Source organism: Nansenia antarctica, assembly GCF_963989245.1.
Source record: "Nansenia antarctica genome assembly, chromosome: 10".
Classification (NCBI taxonomy): domain Eukaryota; kingdom Metazoa; phylum Chordata; class Actinopteri; order Argentiniformes; family Microstomatidae; genus Nansenia; species Nansenia antarctica.
In genome coordinates, this window is record NC_137680.1 from 34,874,995 (window position 1) to 34,894,430 (window position 19,436).

Here is a 19,436-nt window from a genome sequence, read left to right on the forward strand (position 1 = left end):
TCCGTCCCTCCCCCCCTCCCAGGTGTGGTACCTGTCAGGCTGGGTGTGCTACCTGCAGCTGGAGAAAGCGAGGGAGGAGAGGACGCAGGAGCAGAGGGAGGCCAGCGAGGAGGAGAAGGAGGAGTCGGAGGCGCTGAGGGAGGCCGCCAGGTCCTACCTCACCAGAGCCAAGAAGGTATCACCCTTCGCCAGATATAGCTTCTTATTAACCAGATATAGTCTTGTTTACCAGATATAGAATCTTATTTACCACATCTTGGGCCGGTTTCAGAGACAAGGCTTAAGCCTAGTCCTGGACTAAATCACACTTTCAATGTAAAATCTCCATTGAAGATGTTTTTTAGTCTAGGACTAGGCTTAAGCCTTGTCTGTGAAACCGGCCCATAGCGTCTTATTTACCAGATGTAGTCTTATTTACCAGATTTTGGGCCAGTTTCACAGACAAGGCTTAAGCCTAATCCTGGACTAAAAAGCATCTTCAATGGAGATTTTACATTGAAAGTGTGATTTAGTCCAGGACTAGGCTTAAGCCTTGTCTGTGAAACCGGCCCTAGAGTCTTATTTACCAGGGGGCTATTCCACGTACGTTGATTAGTATATCGGCGATTAAAATAAAAGCCGCGTTCAGGCAACTCGTGATTGGGATTCAAGCCTCAAGTGATTCCTCGAACGAGGATCAGCCTTGTGTCATCAGTGTTCACAGAACACCGGTTTAGAAATCCTCAATATGGGCGTGTGCACGCAGACATAAGGAGCCCAGAAGAGTCGAACTGTCGAAATGAAGATACTACACTCTGCAGCGGTCCTACTTATTGCTCAGCACTCCTACTTATTGATCTTTATGAAGACGAAAAATAAGATGTAAAATAGTGCAATACTGACGCAATTAACAAGGCGAGGGAAATGGTTTAGCAAGGAATTGCTGACCAATTAAATGCGTAGGTCATACTAGCATCATTTTTATATGTAGGCTATAAAATGATGGTGTAGGCTAATTTACAAGAACTTGACACGATTACAATGGTGTTTGAAGCCTTTCTGAGTAGTAAATGATGTTCTTCTAACTGGGCCCTGGATTTGGCATAGATTATTTTTTCTTATGAATGAATTAATGAATGAATGAATGGACTTTATTGTCATTGCTACAGTACAGGTACCAAACAACGAAATTTAGGAGGGGTGGCTCCCCTGGTGTTAGGAAAGGGGAAAACATTTTTTTTTTTTTTTTAATTAAAATAAAAATACAAAAAAAATCACAAGAAGGGAAGGAGCTGGTTTACATAAATAAAGGCTATGTACACAATCCACTGTACTATACTGTACAGATAGACGACTAGGGTTGTCATATTGCACAATAGTATTGTTTCACGTTATTTAAAGTGTCACAGTTTGCAGGCTTGAAATGTACATGTTTGTGCCTCAGCACTACACCTGATTTTTTTTTCAGTCCAGCAGCTGCCATACAATCCGTCCAGACTGTCCAGGGCCCAGAACTTAGGTCTTTGCTGTGTTCAGGGCCTGGACGGCCCTGTGGTAGATTATGATTACCTTATGATTACTGATGGATAGATGATTCACTTAGACACATATATATATATATATATATATATATATATATATATATATATATATTGTAAATCAATTTGCATGAAGGCTTCGGTTAAATGTAAAAAAAATAAACATTAAATTAAATCAAGTATCGAACCGGAAACCTTCAGACCTCTAGCTGGCTGCCTTAACCCCTGCGCCAAACACACCACTGTGATGACAGCAATGCAAGTTGATAGACATACCTATTTTTTTTATTTTTATTTTATTTATCTATCTATCACACTTTCAAAATATAAAGTTTTCTATCACACAATCAAACTATGTATCTATCTATCTATCTATTGATCACACTTTCAAAATATCAAATTATCTATCTATCACACAGTCAAACTATCTATCTATCCACCTCGTAAAAAGTGGGAACTAATATTTCCTAAAAGACACTTGACGGAACTGTCGTTCGAGATGTAGTTTCCGCCTGTGAGACATTTTTGACGCACGTATTACCTAAACCAGCCTGTAAACTTGCTCGCTACCAGGTTTGTTCTGAATTTTTGCTGCTTGGTTGCATAGCAAATTATTAGAGACACATTGATGGAACAGAATGCAAGCTGAAATTAGCGCCCGGATCTGATTTAAACCTGGATCAGACTTAATCACGGTATGTGGAATAGGCCCCTGATATAGAGTCTTATTTACCACATGTAGCGTCTTATTTACCAGATATAGCGTCTTATTTACCAGATATGGCGTCTTATTTACCACATAGTCTTATTTACCAGATAGTCTTTATATATTACCAGATATAGTCTTATTTACCAGATAGTCTTATTGACCAGATAGTCTTATTTACCAGATATAGCTTCTTCTTTTTTTTTTTTTACCAGATATGGCGTCTTATTTACCAGATATAGCGTCTTATTGACCAGATATAGTCTTATTTACCAGATATAGTCTTATTGACCAGATATAGTCTTATTTACCAGGGGGCCGTTCCACTAAAGGTGGCGATCAGGCAACTCGGGATTGGAATTCAAGCCTCAGGTGATTCCTCGAACGAGGATCAGGCTTGTGTTATGAGTGTTCACAGAACACCGGCTTACAAATCTTCGATATGGGCGCGTGCACGCAGACATAAAGAGCCCCGAAGAGTCGATCTGTCTTAATGAAGATACTCCACTCTGCAGGGGTTCTACATTTGCGCAGCATTCCGAATTATTGATCTTTATGAAGACGGAAAAATAAGATGTAAAATAGTGCAATACTGCCGCAATTAACAAGGCGAGGGAAATGGTTTGGCAAGAAATTGCTGACCAATTAAATGCGTAGGTCATACTAGCCCCAGTTATTGTTATATGTTCATATTTTAATAAATGAATTTTACTACTGTGGTGATATCAGCAGCAGGCTACAAACCGTCATATCGCCACAATGGCTTAGTGGTATCGACCGCTGCCGTGGTATTTATTCGTCATTTTTAGACGGTGGTTCGAATCCCTCTTCGGACACACTTTTTACTGCATTTCGTTGTCTGAATCTAATCTAAAATCTCATCTAAAAAAGTATGTAGGCTATAAAATGATGGTGCAGGCTAATTTACAAGAACTGACACGATTACAATGGTGTTTGAAGCCTTTGCATGAAATCTTCGGTTAAATGTAAAAAAAAAAAAAAAAAACACTTAGTCAAGTCTCGAACTCGCAACCTTCGGAACTCTAGCTGGCTGTCTTAACCACTGCGCCAGCCAGACCGCTGTGATGACAGCAATGCAAGTTGATACACATACCTATTTATTTTATTTTATTTTTTACACTTTTTAATTTATTTATCCATCGATCTATCTATCTATCACACTTTCAAAATATCAGGTTATCTATCACACAATCATACTATCTATCTATCGATCGATCACACTTTCAAATTATCAAATTATCTATCTATCACACAGTCAAACTATCTAATCTATCTATCTCGTGTGAAGTGGGAACTAATATTTCCTAAAAGACACTTGAGGAACTATCGTTCGGGGATGTAGTTTCCGCCTGTGAGCCTTTTTTGACGCACGTATTACGGTACTATAGCCAGTCTTTTAGCCTGCTCGCGACCAGGCTAATTATATCTGACTCAGAAGGAGCTCAACCAAGCTGTGAATTATTTGAGCCACATTGATGGAACCGAACGCAAGCTAACATTATCGAGGCTTAGAACTTTATCGAGGCTTAGAAGATAATCCACCTTAGTGGAATGGGGCCCAGATTGAGTCTTATTTACCAGATAGTCTTATTTACCAGATGAGTCTTATTGACCAGATATAGTCTTATTTCACAGATATAGCGTATTGTTTTCCGGATGCTTCTCCTCCGCTTCCGTTCAGAGATCTGAGATGGGAGATTGCAAAAAAAATTATGGGACACACGTCCTGATGGGAAGAGACAGCTGTGACGCTCCGTGTGTCAATATGGGTCCTGGTTCAATTTTCTACGGACAGGCTAACCACTCAATACACATAGCATGACATGACAGAGAGCACTGTGGGAGAGGATAGAGCTGTTACCCGAAGGGGAGGGAGGGAGGTAGGGGAGGGGGGGAGGGAGGGAGAGATGAGGGAGGAAGGGAAGGGAGGGAGGGAGGGAGGGGAGTGGTGGAGAGAGGGAGGGAACCTCATACAGCTGCTGGAGAGAAGGAGAGAATGGGGGCACTAGCTAAGAGAGAGAGAGGCAGGGAGAGATAGAGAGATGGGGGGCATGCAGTGCTGACAAATACCCCAGAACTCTAATGAACACACTGTCATGGACAATGTTGATTTCAGAATTAGGCCTGTAACAATTATGAAATTATTGTCTAATGGCAATCTTGACTGTGCTCCAACACGCTAGCTAGCTGGCTGGTTAACAACAAAAACATTGTGTTAGCTAGACAGTTGCTCTGTATGTTAAGCACATCACAACATTCTGAAAGAACATGAACATGCTAAAAACACATAACTACACATAACTAGATGACACACAGTCCCTTTTTTATTGATGAGGATTTGTTACATTTCATGTTAAAAATAATAAAGAGGCATGGTTGTCATAGGTTGCTGTGTTATTACATTATCTGGGTCACATAACAGTGAATCAATTATTTCTGAGGCAATTAATTGTACAGCAAAATGTGTAAAAGTAATAATTGCAGTAATAAGTATAGAGGGGAGTAGTACTTACATTTGTGTGTGTGCACATACATTTGATTTTGATTGTCAAATAATTCGTTTTTGTATTGCCCCCCATCTCTCTCTCTCTCTCTCTGTCTCTCTATCTCTCTCTCTCTCCTCTCTCCTCCCTCCTTCACTCTCTCCCTCATCCCTTATTCAGTGGATGGGTAGCTTTCCTCCTATACCAACCCCCCAACACACACTGTTCAGGGTCACACTCATCCCTCCATGTTGAATGTCACACACACACACACACACACACACACACACACACACACACACACACAGGAAGCAGGGGTATGACAGTAGATTAGATTAGACCTTTTTGAGTGTGAACAGGACATGTCCTCAGCACTCTGTCTCTCTCAGGGGGAAAGGCCACACACACACACACACACACACACACACACAATGTACACACACACACACACTGTGTACACACTTTTACCACTTCTAGAGTTCACCCACTCGCCAGTGCCAAGTGCATTTAAAATGACATCAGACACACACGCACGCACACACGCACACACACACACACACACACACACACACACACACACACACACACACACACACTGCTCCAACCTTACACCCCAGGGATCCTCTATCTAGCCCATCAAATAGTAACACTGTTGACCTCCATTTGCCCTCGCACACACACACCATATACACACACACACACACACACACACACACACACACACACCATATACACACACACACACACACACACACACACCATATACACATAGACACACACACACACACACACACCATATACACACACACACACCATACACACACACACACCATATACACACACACACACACACCATATACACACACACACACCATATACACACACACACACACACACACACACACACACACCATATGAATGAATGAATGGTCTTTATTGTCATTAATATAGTACAGGTACCATACAACGAAATTTGTGAGGGGTGGCTCCCCTGGTGCTAGGAAAAAAATACTAAAAACAAGGAGGGAAAAGAGCTGGTTTACATAAATAAAGGCTATATACACTATCCACTATACTATACTATACAAATAAAACACTGTGCTGTACTCTATGCTATGCTATAAATATCCTAACATTTCCTATCTCTGAACCTTATGTGCACGAGGGTTGTCATATTGCACATAGTATAATTGCACATTCATTTATAAAGTGTCGCAGTTTGCAGGTTTGAAATGTTCACAGTTGTGTTTCAGTATTGCACTTGATTACAATCTAGTAGCTGCCATCAAATTGTCTAGATTCAGTGTTTCCTCCAGGATTTGTCACATTAGTGGCGGAGCGGTTATCTTTCGCGCGCGCAATTTTTTTCCGCGTGCACGCGCATAAAACGCGCACTGGCGCTCAAAACTAGGACGTAGTTTCACCAAAAACTATAGGGTGGCAACAATTAGGCTATAATTTCTTAAATAGCGGTTAAGTCATTAAAGCCGAGCAGGTGATTTTATATAGAAGGTGATCAAATACCAAGATATCCTACAGCTGCAGCGGAACATGGGGAACGCGCATTACACACACACACACACACACACACAGAAAGGTCAATACGAAGTAGGCCGACATGAGAGTACACGCACAAAACCGGCTAACGTTACTCATTAACTGTTTACACAAGTAAAATCACAGTGTGACAGTCAGATGGAGCATTCGGTAAACAACAACAGCAAGGTAATGCTATCAGTTGAGTTAAAGAAAACCAACCCCGCGCATATTGCTATGAATAGTTCGAAGCTAGGTGCTTGCACGTTAGGTGCGAGAATGCTCGGTTAACCCATTAGCGGGAACATTATTTGTTTCACAAAATAGGCTGATTTAATTGACCATGAACATCAGAGACATACATTACGAATGTTCATTTAAAATACTCTATACTGAGCACTGCAGGGTTAGGGTTATTTTATTTTAATATTTTCACTGTCCTTTTTTATTTTTTCGTTGGGTAAGCACTGCTTACTCTGCTTATATGGACGACACGTCCTTGGAGCACTGGTATAAGAACATGAACCAGAGAACAGCAGTAAATGCAATAACCCACAGTCGTCGCTGATGATGTTGCATTTTCGATTAGGATACGGGATTAAAGGCACCGGCGACGGGAGAAGAGAGAAATCCAAATGTCCCGCTAAATTCGGACCAATCACAAAACTGTTTTGAAAGCGCGTCGCCTCGCGCCGCGCACCTGTTGAGAGTCTCGATTGCAGTGCGAACACAAACGACGAGGTTAATTGCAACATTGTAACATATTGTAAATAACTACCCCTAAATCGTAACGAAATGTTGGTCTGGAAGCGGCCTAAATCCAGCTTCAATCTGCTTTTTTTCTGTTCTCCGGTCATAATAACTCGCTGCCTTTCTGCGCAGCCTGAATCAAAGTGGACTGTCTGAATCAATTAGTGGCGGAGGAAATTCATTGGTGGCGGCCCGCCACCAATAAATGCATATAGAGGAAACACTGAGATTGTCCAGGGCCTAGAACCTAGGTCTTTGCTGTGTTCAGGGCCTGAATGGCCCTAGGGTAGAAGCTGAGCTTCAGTCTATTTGTCCTTGCGGACATGGTCCTGAACCGCCTGCCCGAGGGCAGCCGAACAAAGTGTTCGTTCCCAGGGTGGGATGGGTCTCTGGAGATCTTGGAGGCCTTCCTGAGGCAGCGTGTGTTGTACAGCTCTTCCAGAGAGGGGAGGGGTCGCCGATGATTTTCTGGGCCGATCTCACGACTCTCTGTAGCGCTTTCCTCTCTGCGGCTGTGCAGCTGGAGAACCACACGCAGATGCAGTAGGTGAGGATGCTCTCCACTGTGCAGCGGTAGAAGGTCACAAGCAGCTCCTGTTTGAGGTGGTATTTCCTGAGGACTCTCAGGAAGTAGAGCCGCTGTTGTGCCTTCTTTTATTTTATTTTTATTTTTTTTGTAATCAGTATATTATTGAATTTTTCAATTAACACATTTCTTGACTTATAACTTTTGTATAAAATGGTAACAATATCACCGAATAAGTCTTGCTGTCATCAAACAGAAATAATACAGAAAAAAGAACAAACTATACAATTAAAATTAAAATAAATAAAAAAGCACCCATAGATTACATTCATCACTCATCCAATTTGTCAACTTAAGTCTTACAACCGACTAGCAATATATCTCAAGTAGCCTCCCCATTTTGCTGTGTATTGTTCAGTTCTGTCAGAATCAGAATCAGAATCAGAAGACTTTATTGCCATGACATGTAAACATTTTAGGAATTTGGTTTGGGACAATGGAGCACGGTTTACAGTAGGACAGGTGCAAGACAGGACAAGACAGTGCAAACCAACATCAAAGTGCAAGAGTCATAATTAATAATATAAATATAAAGTGCAGAGATCAAGTGTTCAAGTGTTCGTATCCAGACAGTCCAAAGCTCTCTGGGTGGGGGTGGAGGGAGGGTAGATAGATAGGGGTCAGGTCAGGGGGGGGGGGGGGCCCAGCGGCATTTAGGAGCCGGAAGGCTGTGGGGAAAAAGCTGTGTGTATGTCGGGCCTTCACAGTTTTTAGGGACCGCACCCTCCTGCCTGAGGGGAGCGGGGCGAAGAGACCGTGTCCTGGGTGTGCGGGGTCAGCCATGATCTTCCTGGCCCTCCCCAAAGCCCTACTTTTAAACAGGGCCTCAAGGGGGGACAAAGGGCAGCCAATCACCCTCTCCGCCGAGCGTATCACCCGCTGCAGCTTGGCCTTGTCCTTGGCCGCTGCAGCGGGGAACCAGATGATGATGGCGGAGGTGACGATGGACTCAATGATGGCCGTGTAGAAGTTCACCAGCGTGGTCTTTGGAAGGTGGAATTTCCTGAGCTGCCTCAGGAAAAACAGTCTCTTCTGGGCCTTTTTTGTGAGGGCGTCGATGTTGGGCCCCCACTTCAAGTCCCGAGAGACTGTCACCCCAAGGAAGCGGCATGACTCCACTGTGGTGACTGGAGTGCCTCCCAGTATGATTGGAGAGGGAGGGGGTGGGTTCCTCCTGAAGTCCACTATCAGCTCCACTGTCTTAAGAGCATTCAGCTCTAGGTTGTTCCGGGTGCACCAGGAGACCACCAAGTCAATCTCGCTCCTGTAAGCAGATTCATCCCCCCTGGAGATGAGCCCTACCAGGGTGGTCCATAGTACTGAAGGACATTTGTTCGTATGCTGCCACCTTTGCCAACTCCATAAGCCATTCCTGGAAAGACGGCTACCCTGCGTTCCTCCAGTGTCTCATAATTATTTGTTTTCCAACCATTATACTGGTCTGAATAAATTCTGCAGCTCCACATAGAGACGTCATTTGTGGATCACTGAGAACATACAGTCTCGGACAAAACTCAAAGTTGTCCTGGGTAATGTTTTGCACCCATTCGTGGATCTTTCGCCAGTAATTTTGAATCATAGGACATTCCCAAAGTAAGTGAACCAGGGTCCCTTCCGGCCTGCAACATTTCCAGCAATCAGCATTGTCCTTGAGCTTCAGCCTGAACATCCTGGAGGGGGTCCAGTAGAACCGGTTAAGAACCTTGAACTGGATCAATCTAATTGTAATGTCTCTCGATACTCTCTTAATGTTCTCACATATTTTGTCCCATTCTTTTTCTGTGAAATCAATTTTCAAATCAACTGACCAAATTACCATCAATGCATAGGATACCTTAACCGTCTGTTGGAAAACCATTTTATAATAGATAGCCGCCTCATGTCCCATACCCATTATCTTTGTAATCTCAGACAGAAGAGTTGACTGTTGAGGTGTGATTCCTTTACCTAGAATACTGTCCAGCAAATGGCGGAGTTGCAAGTATTTCCAAAAATCATGTCTAGGCAACCCATATTCATTAACCTCATAGGAGCCAACGGACCCCCATCGGCATCCGAAGTGATATAAAGAGTTTACCTCGATCAATTCTCTTCATCGATATCAATTTTTTTTCACAATTTTGCATGCTATACGATGCCACCATTTTTTTCCCGAGACGGTAAACACGGCCTAAGTCACATCCAGTTTTCTCCAACTGGAGAATGTGTCATGTCCGGTTTCAACGCCGAATTTCCATACCATTGGTCGGCCAACCCCCCAAAATATCCCCCCCCCCCCATTTAAAAAAAAAATAATAATAATAATCTGATACATGAGAAAGGTCAAAGGTCAAAGATGGTGCCAAAATATCTCCGAATGGCCTAAACATATAGGTGTCCGCCTAAACATACCTGTACTAAAACAGGTACAAAGTTGCATTTGCTCACATTACTAGCATCGACTTTGGCACAAGTACTAATAAGACCCTGGAGTACTGATTCCTAGATGATTTTGGCTTCGTTATCAGGTTTCCAAGGTGATATTCACTGGAAAAGCTGTTGTTTTTTTAGGCGGAGACTGAATTTGAGATGTTTTATAATGTTCTAGCTCTATTTGCTCTGACGCAGTAACTTGATTTTGATTCTGACACTTCTACAGCCACCCCACAGGTGTTAGCTTTCATTTGATAACAATATCATTATGAAGGCCCTTGTGATTGTGGAGATATTCTATATTCACTGTGGGCATGTCATTTCGAGCAGAAAACCAGAAAAATTAGGTGGATAAGAAGAGGTTTTTAACCAACTCCTCAAATGATTTCAGACCATCTCCCCCATATATGTCTGTTAATGTTACAATTCCTTTTCTTACCCATTCCTTCCATATAAAGGAACACTTATTTATTTGCAATTTGGGGTTATTCCAAATACAAGATTCAGAGTTAAGATAGACATTTACTTTAAAGGACTTAGATATTTTCTTCCATACATTGTAGAGGTTGGCTATTATAGGATGGGATCGTAATTCAAATGATAATTTGCTGGACATAGAATTTATAGGGGCAATAGGGGAAAGCAATTTTTGCTCAATCTCAAACCAAGGAGGGGCCCTTTCAGGTGGCAGTGTCCACTGAGCAATGTGTCTCAGGCAGTAGGCATAGTGAAACAATATTAGTTTAGGTAAACCCATACCACCCTTATTGATCGGGACTTGGATTTTTTCCAACTTTATCCTAGCACGTTTACCATTCCATAGAAACTTTTTGCAAATTTGGTCAAACCTTTTGAAATACACCTGGGGTATGGCAATAGGAAGGCATTGGAGCAGGTAATTCAATCTCGGGATACAGTTCATCTTCAGGACATTGATTTTCCCCCATAATGATAGAAATAGTGTTGACCACCTTTCTGTATCTAAAGCAATTTTCTTAAAAAGAGGGTCGACATTTTTTTCTATTATTTTGCTGGTTTGATGAGGAAAAAGGATACCTAGGTATTTTATACCTTCCATAGGCCACTGAAAAGACCCTGCCTGGAATAAAGTCTTAGGGCAATACGAAGTTAGTGGAAGAGCCTCGGATTTAGACCAATTGACCTTGTACCCTGATAGCTTGGAGAAGGACTCGATGTTGTCTAAAAGTGCTGGGACAGATCTACCTGGGTCCGAGGCAAGCCATAATATGTCATCCGCATATAACATAAGCTTATGCGTGGACTCATTTATTCTAATTCCTGGAATATTCGGGTTGTTACGAATCATTACTGCAAGGGGTTCGAGGGCTAGACAGAAGAGACCTGGTGACAGCGCCGAGCCCTGCCGAGTGCCTCTACCAAGTGTAAAATAGGATGATATTAGACCGTTTGTGTTCACCGCTGCCTCCGGGTCTTCATAAAGGATCTCAATCCATCTCAGAAATGTTTGGCCAAACCCAAAAGCCTTCAATGTTTGAAACATGTATCTCCATTCTATCCTATCAAACGCTTTCATAGCGTCGAGCGAGATGGCCGCTGTTGGATTGTTAAAATTTCGCATAAACCACATAATATTTATAAGGCGCCTCACATTATCAGAAGAATTTCTACGTCTAATAAAGCCCACTTGGTCCGGATGGATAAGTGACCCAAGTGTTTTATCTAATCTATTAGCAAGTATTTTAGATAGTAGTCGACAATCGACTGAGATCAAACTTATCGGACGATAGCTTTTGCAATCAGTCGGATCCTTCTCTTTTTTCAATATAAGTGTAATAATTGCTTGATTTAGAGACTGAGGTAGCCTACCACTTTCAAATGCCTCCGTAAGCATCTTTTCAAACAATGGCAGGAGATCTTCAGCATAACATTTGAAAAATGCAGCTGTAAAGCCGTCATGGCCAGGCGATTTGCCTGCTGGTAGGGCCTTGATTGCTTCAATAATAATAATAATAATAATAATAATAATAATAATTCATTAAATTTATATAGCGCTTTTCCGAGGCTCAAAGACGCTGACAATATAGGGGATATGGGAAACACAAAAACAACAAGTAACATGGAACACAGAGTCAGCGAACAGGGAGGGGGACGGGGGGGGGGTGGGGACGGGGGGGGTGGTTAGGGGTAGGGGGGGCTGTATGCATATCAGGGGGGTGGCAGGGTTAGGGGAGATGGGTAGGGGTAGGGGAGGTGGAAATGGAAGAGAGTGGAAATGGAAGAGGGTGGGGGTTGGATATGGGTAGGGAGGCAGAGCAGACAAGGTCGAGTGTGTGGCCTTTTACATGGGTGGGGAAGTTGATGTGCTGGGTGAGGTGGAAACAATCAAGGAGAGAGAGGAAGTCAGAGGTGAGGTTGGAGTTGGGTTTGTCGACATGGATATTAAAGTCACCAGTGAGTAAGAGACGGGTAGAAAGGGAAGAGGCGATGATGAGGAGTTCAGAGAGATCAGAAAGAAAAGAGGGGTGTGGCTTCGGTGGGCGGTAGAGTAGGAGTGCAGTTATGGAGTTGGGGAGTGAAAAGGCAAGGTATTCAAAGGATGACATGGGTGGGAGGTTGAGGTCCAGTGTAGTGACAGTTAGGGAGTGTTTGTGGAGAGCAGCGAGACCACCCCCTCGCTTAGAGAGGCGGGGTTTAGCGATGTAGGTGTAATTAGGGGGGGTGGCCTGGTTGAGTGAGTAGTAGTCCGAGGGTTGTTGCCAGGTTTCAGTGAGGAGAAGTATGTCCAGGTTGTTGTCCAGTATCAGTTCAGATATGACAGGGGATTTGTTGGAGAGAGAGCGAGTGTTCAACAGTGCAAGGGAGATGGATGGGGGAGCAGGGGGGAGAGAGCGGAGGTTTGAGGGGTCAGCGGTGCGGTGTGTGGTGATGACAGGTGAGCGAGAGTTAGTCCAGAATGAGGGGATATTTGTGACAGCGCGGTGCCGCCGTTGCCGTTGTCATCTGTATTGCCAGCCTGGGACCGAACCCGCGCGGCCGGCCAGCCTAGCCGTGCCATGCCAACGACCAAATCCCGCAGTAGTGAGTGAGGGTTGGGAAGGACAGACACTCACCTGCGGAGATGGCAACCCCCAAACCAGGGAGGGAGTGGTGGCTACCTCCCGGGACGAGGGTAGTAGCACAGCACAGCCAGGCTAGCGATGTCTGAGAGCGGCACGCAGCGGGTCGGTCAGCAACACAGAGCCGGGGGACAGGAACGATGGTGTTAAGAAGTGTGAATCCAGTGGGAGTTAGTGATCCAGTGATGGGGTTAGTGGTGGCGGTGAATACTGTAGTCCGGTAGTGGAGGCGGTGAATACTGTAGTCCGGTAGTGGAGTCGGTGAGTACTGTAGTCCGGCAGTGGAGGCGGTGAGAGGCGGGAGATGGCGGGGGGGAAAGCAGCAGAGGTCGGCGAAAAAATCAAACAAAATAAAGTGAAAAAATACTTGGAAAAGAAAAAGCGGAGACCTCCGGGGGAACACACAAAACAAGGTAGACGCCGAAAACAAGAGACTATAGACACTTTAGGACAGGATACAAAAAGACAGGACAGGGAAACAGAAGCGGCAGTCACAGCGCAGACGCCAGCGTGCTCTGAACCCGGAAAAACAGCTACGGCAAACGCAACAGCTCCTGTGAGCTAATAGGTGACTAACTCCTCTTGTTGTGCACCACTCAGTTTAGGGAGGTTCAAATTATCAAGGAAGGATACTATCTCGTCATCCGTGGCAGTGCTTTCAGACGTATAGAGGTTTATATAAAAGTCTTTGAAGATGTCATTTATCTTACTAGGTTCAGTTGCCAATGTCCCTTCTGCATCCCTCACTGCTGCTATAATAGATTTAGACTCTTTCTGTTTAATGTATCTAGCCAAGAATTTTCCCGCCTTGTCCCCAGATTCAAAAATAGTCTGCCTAGCTCTAAACAGAAGAAACTCTGTTTTCTTAGATATTATAGTATTATTATACCCTCATACTTAAGATGATTCCGTTTTTTACAAAGCACGTCAGATATATTCCTTTTTAATTTATCCTCTATATTCTTAATTTCCCTTTCTAAATCTAGAAGTTTAGCAGTGGAAGCCTTTTTTTTATGAGAGGAGTACTGAATAATGAATCCCCTGAGAAAAGCCTTCATGGCCTCCCATGCCACTATGGCGGAGGGAGCCGTAGGGACATTGGTCTCCAAGTATAGATTGATCTGTGCCCTAAGCTCCTCCCTAAAACCAACTAGAGCTATGGAGTAGGGGCTAGGGAGTAGGGGCTAGGGAATAGGAGCTAGGGAGTAGGAGCTAGGGAGTAGGGGCTAGGGAGTAGGGGCTAGGGAGTAATAGAGAGATCTATCCCAGACCTGCAGTCAGAGCCGGGGCAGAAAGTGGATCAATTACCTGATTTCAGACGAACCTGTTATTATCTTTAATAGGGGTGCATTTCCCAGCCCCCAAATAATGTGTATTGACGAACTAACTCAGAGAAAGTCTAACTCCATTACACCGGTGATTATGTCTCCACAAACATGTAGATAATCTAATGTATGCACTCACTGCAATGTAAGTCGCTTTGTAAGTGTCAGCTAAATGGATAGCTAAATGGTAGCAGCGATGAGTTAAAGCGCCACACTCGTGACCTCATGGTCTCTCGATATGGAGTCATATCTAATCTAACCATAGCATGGTCGGTCAACAGAATGCTATCAATAGTGTAGGCCAGTATGGAGGGCAATAAGGATCTCGAAATAAGGAAAAAGTCTATTCGCGAGTATACTTTGTGTGCTCCTGAATAGAAAGTATAATCCCTATCCACTGGATGGTTCAGCCTCCATACATCTACAAGGCCCATGGAATTACATATTCTCTTAATAATTAAAACAGAATCAGTCTCTACCTCCTGTTGGCTTACTGCGATCCAGGATTTTATCTAGGGCATTATTGAAATCTCCCCCTAAAACTATAGGGTACTGTCCAATATCACACAATTTACTTTCCAAGTCCGCAAAGAAACTAGGATTATCTGCATTCGGTGCATATACATTGGCCAATATCAGGGTCTGACCTTGTATGTCAGCCAATATTATAACTAATCTGCCCTCCTCATCTTTAACCTCCTTCCTTAGCTTAAATTGCAAACCTTTGTTAATTAGTATGGCTACCCCTTTACTGTTAGAAGACCCAGCACTAAAGAATACATGCCCCACCCATTCTCTGCATAGTTTAACTGATTCCTGATGAGAGCAATGTGTTTCCTGCAAAAAAACGATATCCCGTTTTTTAATTTTCAAATGTCTCAAACTCTTTTTTCTCTTAGCTGGACACAATCCATTTACATTCCAGGTGGAATAGCACAAATTCCTCTGATTGCTAGTCATAGATCAATGTTTAACCATACGTATTTAACCATAGAATGAGTGTTGTCCGCAAGGACAAACAGACTGAAGAACAGCTTCTACCCCAGGGCCATCCAGGCCCTGAACACAGCAAAGACCTAGGTTCTGGGCCCTGGACAGTCTGGACGGATTGATGGCAGCTGCTGGACTGAAAAAAAAAAAATCAGGTGTAGTGCTGAGGCACAAATATGTACATTTCTAGCCTGCAAACTGCGACACTTCAAATGAATGTGCAATAACACTATGTGCAATATGACAACCCTAGTCGTCTATCTGTACAGTATAGTATAGTGGATAGTGTACATAGCCTTTATTTATGTAAACCAGCTCCTTCCCTTCTTGTGTTTTTTTGTGTTTTTTTTCTTTCCTAGCACCGGGGGAGCCACCCCTCCTAAATGTCGTTGTTTGGTACCTGTACTATAGCAATGACAATAAAGACCATTCATTCATTCATATAATATAATGTAAGACCCCTGGTGCATTAACAAAGTAAATAATAACAAAAACTTGGTGATCTCTATAAGCAGAGAACAATATGACTAAGAACAGTATCATAGTAAAACAAAACAATAACCTTCCTAGGTCCATGACTTAGAACAAGTCAGCCCAAAAGCCCTCTGCTTTGGGTAAATTGTCCAAGATGTGTTCAGATGATGTGTCCATCAGAATTGTAAGGGGTTGTACAGTTAGTAAAATAACCCACTGGGGAATTATGGCCATAACAAGCTTACATGTTGGTCACATAGCTTAGAACAAACTCAAATGTCAGATAAACTGTACAAGGTGCCAAGCGGGTAATAGACCAATACGCATATTGCGTTAAAAAAAATAATTAATCCCCGCACCTATTAAACCATATCCCAAATTAAGGTTTCTTGAAAACGCACCGTTACAGTAGGCCTACCGTCCTCAGCGATGCTCAATAAACTGTAACGCTGACTCCGGGTTGTCAAACACCCGTGGGCCATTTCCATCGGTGGAGATCCTCAGACGTGCTCATGGAGTGCTCTCTTGCAAAGGTTGAATGCTTCTCTCTTCCGCTGGGTCTCCTTCGAGTAATCTGGGAAGATCATCACCGGTTTGTTGTCCCACGTTATGCGTCTCTTCTTCCGTGCCTCCTCAAGGATGTTCTGGCAATCTTTGTAGCGCAGAAAGCGGGCGACGATGGTTCTCACTTTGCCCTTGTCTCCGGTATCCAAACGTGTTCCAATCCTATGAGCGCGATCCATTTAGATTCCACCTGGGGGAGGGTTGATGTCCAGGGATGTTGAGATGAGTTTGTTCAGGAAGGCAGTCATGTCGTTCTTTTCAGCTCCCTCTGGTATCCCAACGAATCGGAGGTTATTGCGTCTGGATCTATCTTCAGCGTCAGCTAGCCTGTCTGTTAGTTGTTGCAAGTCCGCTTTAGTGACTGCAGGAACGGCACTCCTGTTAGCTTGTTCGTCCTCCAGCCTACTCACTTGTTCCTCCACCTCAGTAGTGCGTGTGCAGAGTGAGGTCAGTTTAGCGTCCACACAGAACGTCGGATTTCTTTCATTTCTGCCGTGTCCTCCGATATCTTATTCAGCATCTCGAGTATTTGAGCCATATCATACTCAGTGGCTCTGCTATCAACAGGAGCTTTGCTAGCTAGTTCTACCTCGTTAGCATCATCCCCGTTAGCTTGCATGTGGAGTTGCGTTTGTGTGGCTGAACGAAGTCTCTGTCTTGACTCCTTCGCCGATTTTTTTGGGTCTTCTGCCATATCTCCCGTCACTTAAAAATTTCCCCTCAAATTGTTAACAGTTGAACACTATTAAGGATAATTTAAAGGATTTTAGTCCCAAAGTCGACGAGAGCACGCTTTAGGCTGCCATCTCTTATTCCTGCGTCACGTGACTCGCTGTTGTGCCTTCTTGATGATGGCTGCTGTGTTGGTCTTCCAGGACAGGTCATCCTGAATGTGCACCCCCAGGAATCGGAGGGTTGAGACTCTCTCCACGCTCCCTCCATCGACGAGCAGGGGCTGGACCTCAGATTTTTTCCTCCTGAAGTCCACGATGATTTCCTGGGTCTTTGACTGGTTCAGCAGCAGGTTGTTAACCTTGCACAGCTTGCCCAGCTGCTCCACCTCATCCCTGTACGCCGCCTCGTCCCCCCCCCGAGATGCAGCCCACCACGGTGGTGTCGTCTGCAAACTTTATGATGGAGTTGCTGGGGTGGACGGGGGTGAAGTCGTAGGTGTAGAGGTTGTAGAGGATGAGGCTTAGCACGCAGCCCTGGGGGGACCCAGTGCTGAGTCTGAGGGCTGTGGAGGTGTGGGAGCCCACCCGCACCCTCTGGGGGCGGTCAGACAGGAAGTCCTTGATCCATGCACTGATGGAGTGTGATAGTCCCAGGTCTAGTAGTTTGGTCACTAGCCTGTCTGGAAGGATGTTGTTGAAGGCAGAGCTGAAGTCCACAAAGAGCAGTCTCGCGTAGCTGTTCCCCCTCTCCAGGTGGGATAGAGTGGAGTGGAGAGTCGTCGCGATGGCGTCCTCTGTGGACCTGTGGGCTCTGTAGGCGAACTGGTATGGATCCAGGTTGGGCGTGTGACTATGTGGGCCCGGACCAGTTTCTCGAAGCACTTCATGATGATTGGTGTGAGTGCCACCGGGCGGTAGTCGTTTAGGCAGCTCACCGTGCTTTTCTTCGGGACTGGGATGATTGTTGAGGTTTTCAGGCAGGGTGGGATGGTGGCCTGGGACAGGGACTGGTTGAAGATGTTGGTGAAAACCCCGGCTAGCTGGTCGGCGCAGTCCCTCAGCACCCGTCCCAGGACGCCATCCGGCCCTGAGGCTTTTCTGGGGTCCACTGCCTTCAGCACGCGTCTCACTTCATGCTCTGTAAGGGTGAGGCTGCTGAGAGCTGGAGAGAGTGGTGTTTGTGTTGTGGTTACCTCCGTTCGCCCCTCGTCGAACCGGGCGTAGAAGGAGTTCAGCTCTTCCGCCAGCAGGGGGTCGTCCTCCGCGGCTGTGAGCCTGTTGGCTCTGAAGTTTGTCATGTGCTGAACCCCCTGGAGTCGTTGCTCAGGAAGCATTCCTCAATCTTCTCTCTGTGGTCTGCCTTGGCCTCCCGGATGCCACGGTTTAGGTTAGCCCTGTTGGTGCTGTACAGCAGTGTGTCCTTCGCTGAGAACACACCATATACACACACACACACACACACGTAGGCACATGCTCTTACGTGCACACATTCTGTGGCCCCTCCCCCCCGTCACACTCTGCCTACCATCAGCTCTGATTCCATTTCACCTCCAATTTACTATTGATTTTACATCATCCACTATTCACTATTTCCACCCCCTGTATGACACCCTCTTTCTCCCTCCTAGCCTTTACCCTCTCTCTCTCCCTTCTCCCCCTTTTCTCCACTCCTCTGTTCTCTCCTCTCTCATGCGAGCGTTGTGCTCCAGTTGATGGTATGAAGGGTTATCTGTCACGCAGACAGGAAGGTCACCTGTGGAGTGTGGGGTGGGGGGGAGAAGATAGAGAAGGGTCTTGTGATTTACAGAGTGAAGGTCTTGAAGAACCGTCCCCATCATAAAGGATCCGCCCGAGGAGAGAGAGACACAGGAAGAGGCAGGGAGAGAAGAACTCACACAACTTTACTGTCCTGTACACATCCTGGTGACTCAAAACCTTTCCTTTCAACTCTTTATCTTATCGATATCAACCCCAAACTAGGTGAGGATGAGAGAGTTTAGGCTAACTATGCTAGCATTCGCAACACGGCGTGTAAGTGACGTCGCATTCAAAGGACTGTCGACCGAACGCTAAACATGAGTGCATTTATTTTTGGGGGAAAAATTTAAATTCCTTTGGAGTCCTGAAATAGGGGGAGTTTGTTGTACTTTACTAGCTGAGATGCTGAGAATCTCTACGTTGACCCAATCCGCTTGTGGTCTACAGTGATATACAGAAAAAACATTATATACAATATTATACATATATTTTTGTTGTCAGGACTTGTTTAGTTATTGTCATTTCGCAGAGTCACCTCAATA

General features: G+C 44.6%; 1 protein-coding gene across 1 annotated transcript in view; it reads left to right on the top strand.

The window, feature by feature from the left end:
- LOC308166345 (uncharacterized protein) overlaps positions 1-19,436 on the top strand; it is a 100,129-nt gene that overhangs the window by 70,653 nt on the left and 10,040 nt on the right. The window contains exon 10 of the mRNA XM_080540614.1: positions 23-175. Within this exon, the coding sequence (XP_080396740.1) occupies positions 23-175 (153 nt within the window). The remainder of the gene's footprint in view (positions 1-22; positions 176-19,436) is intronic.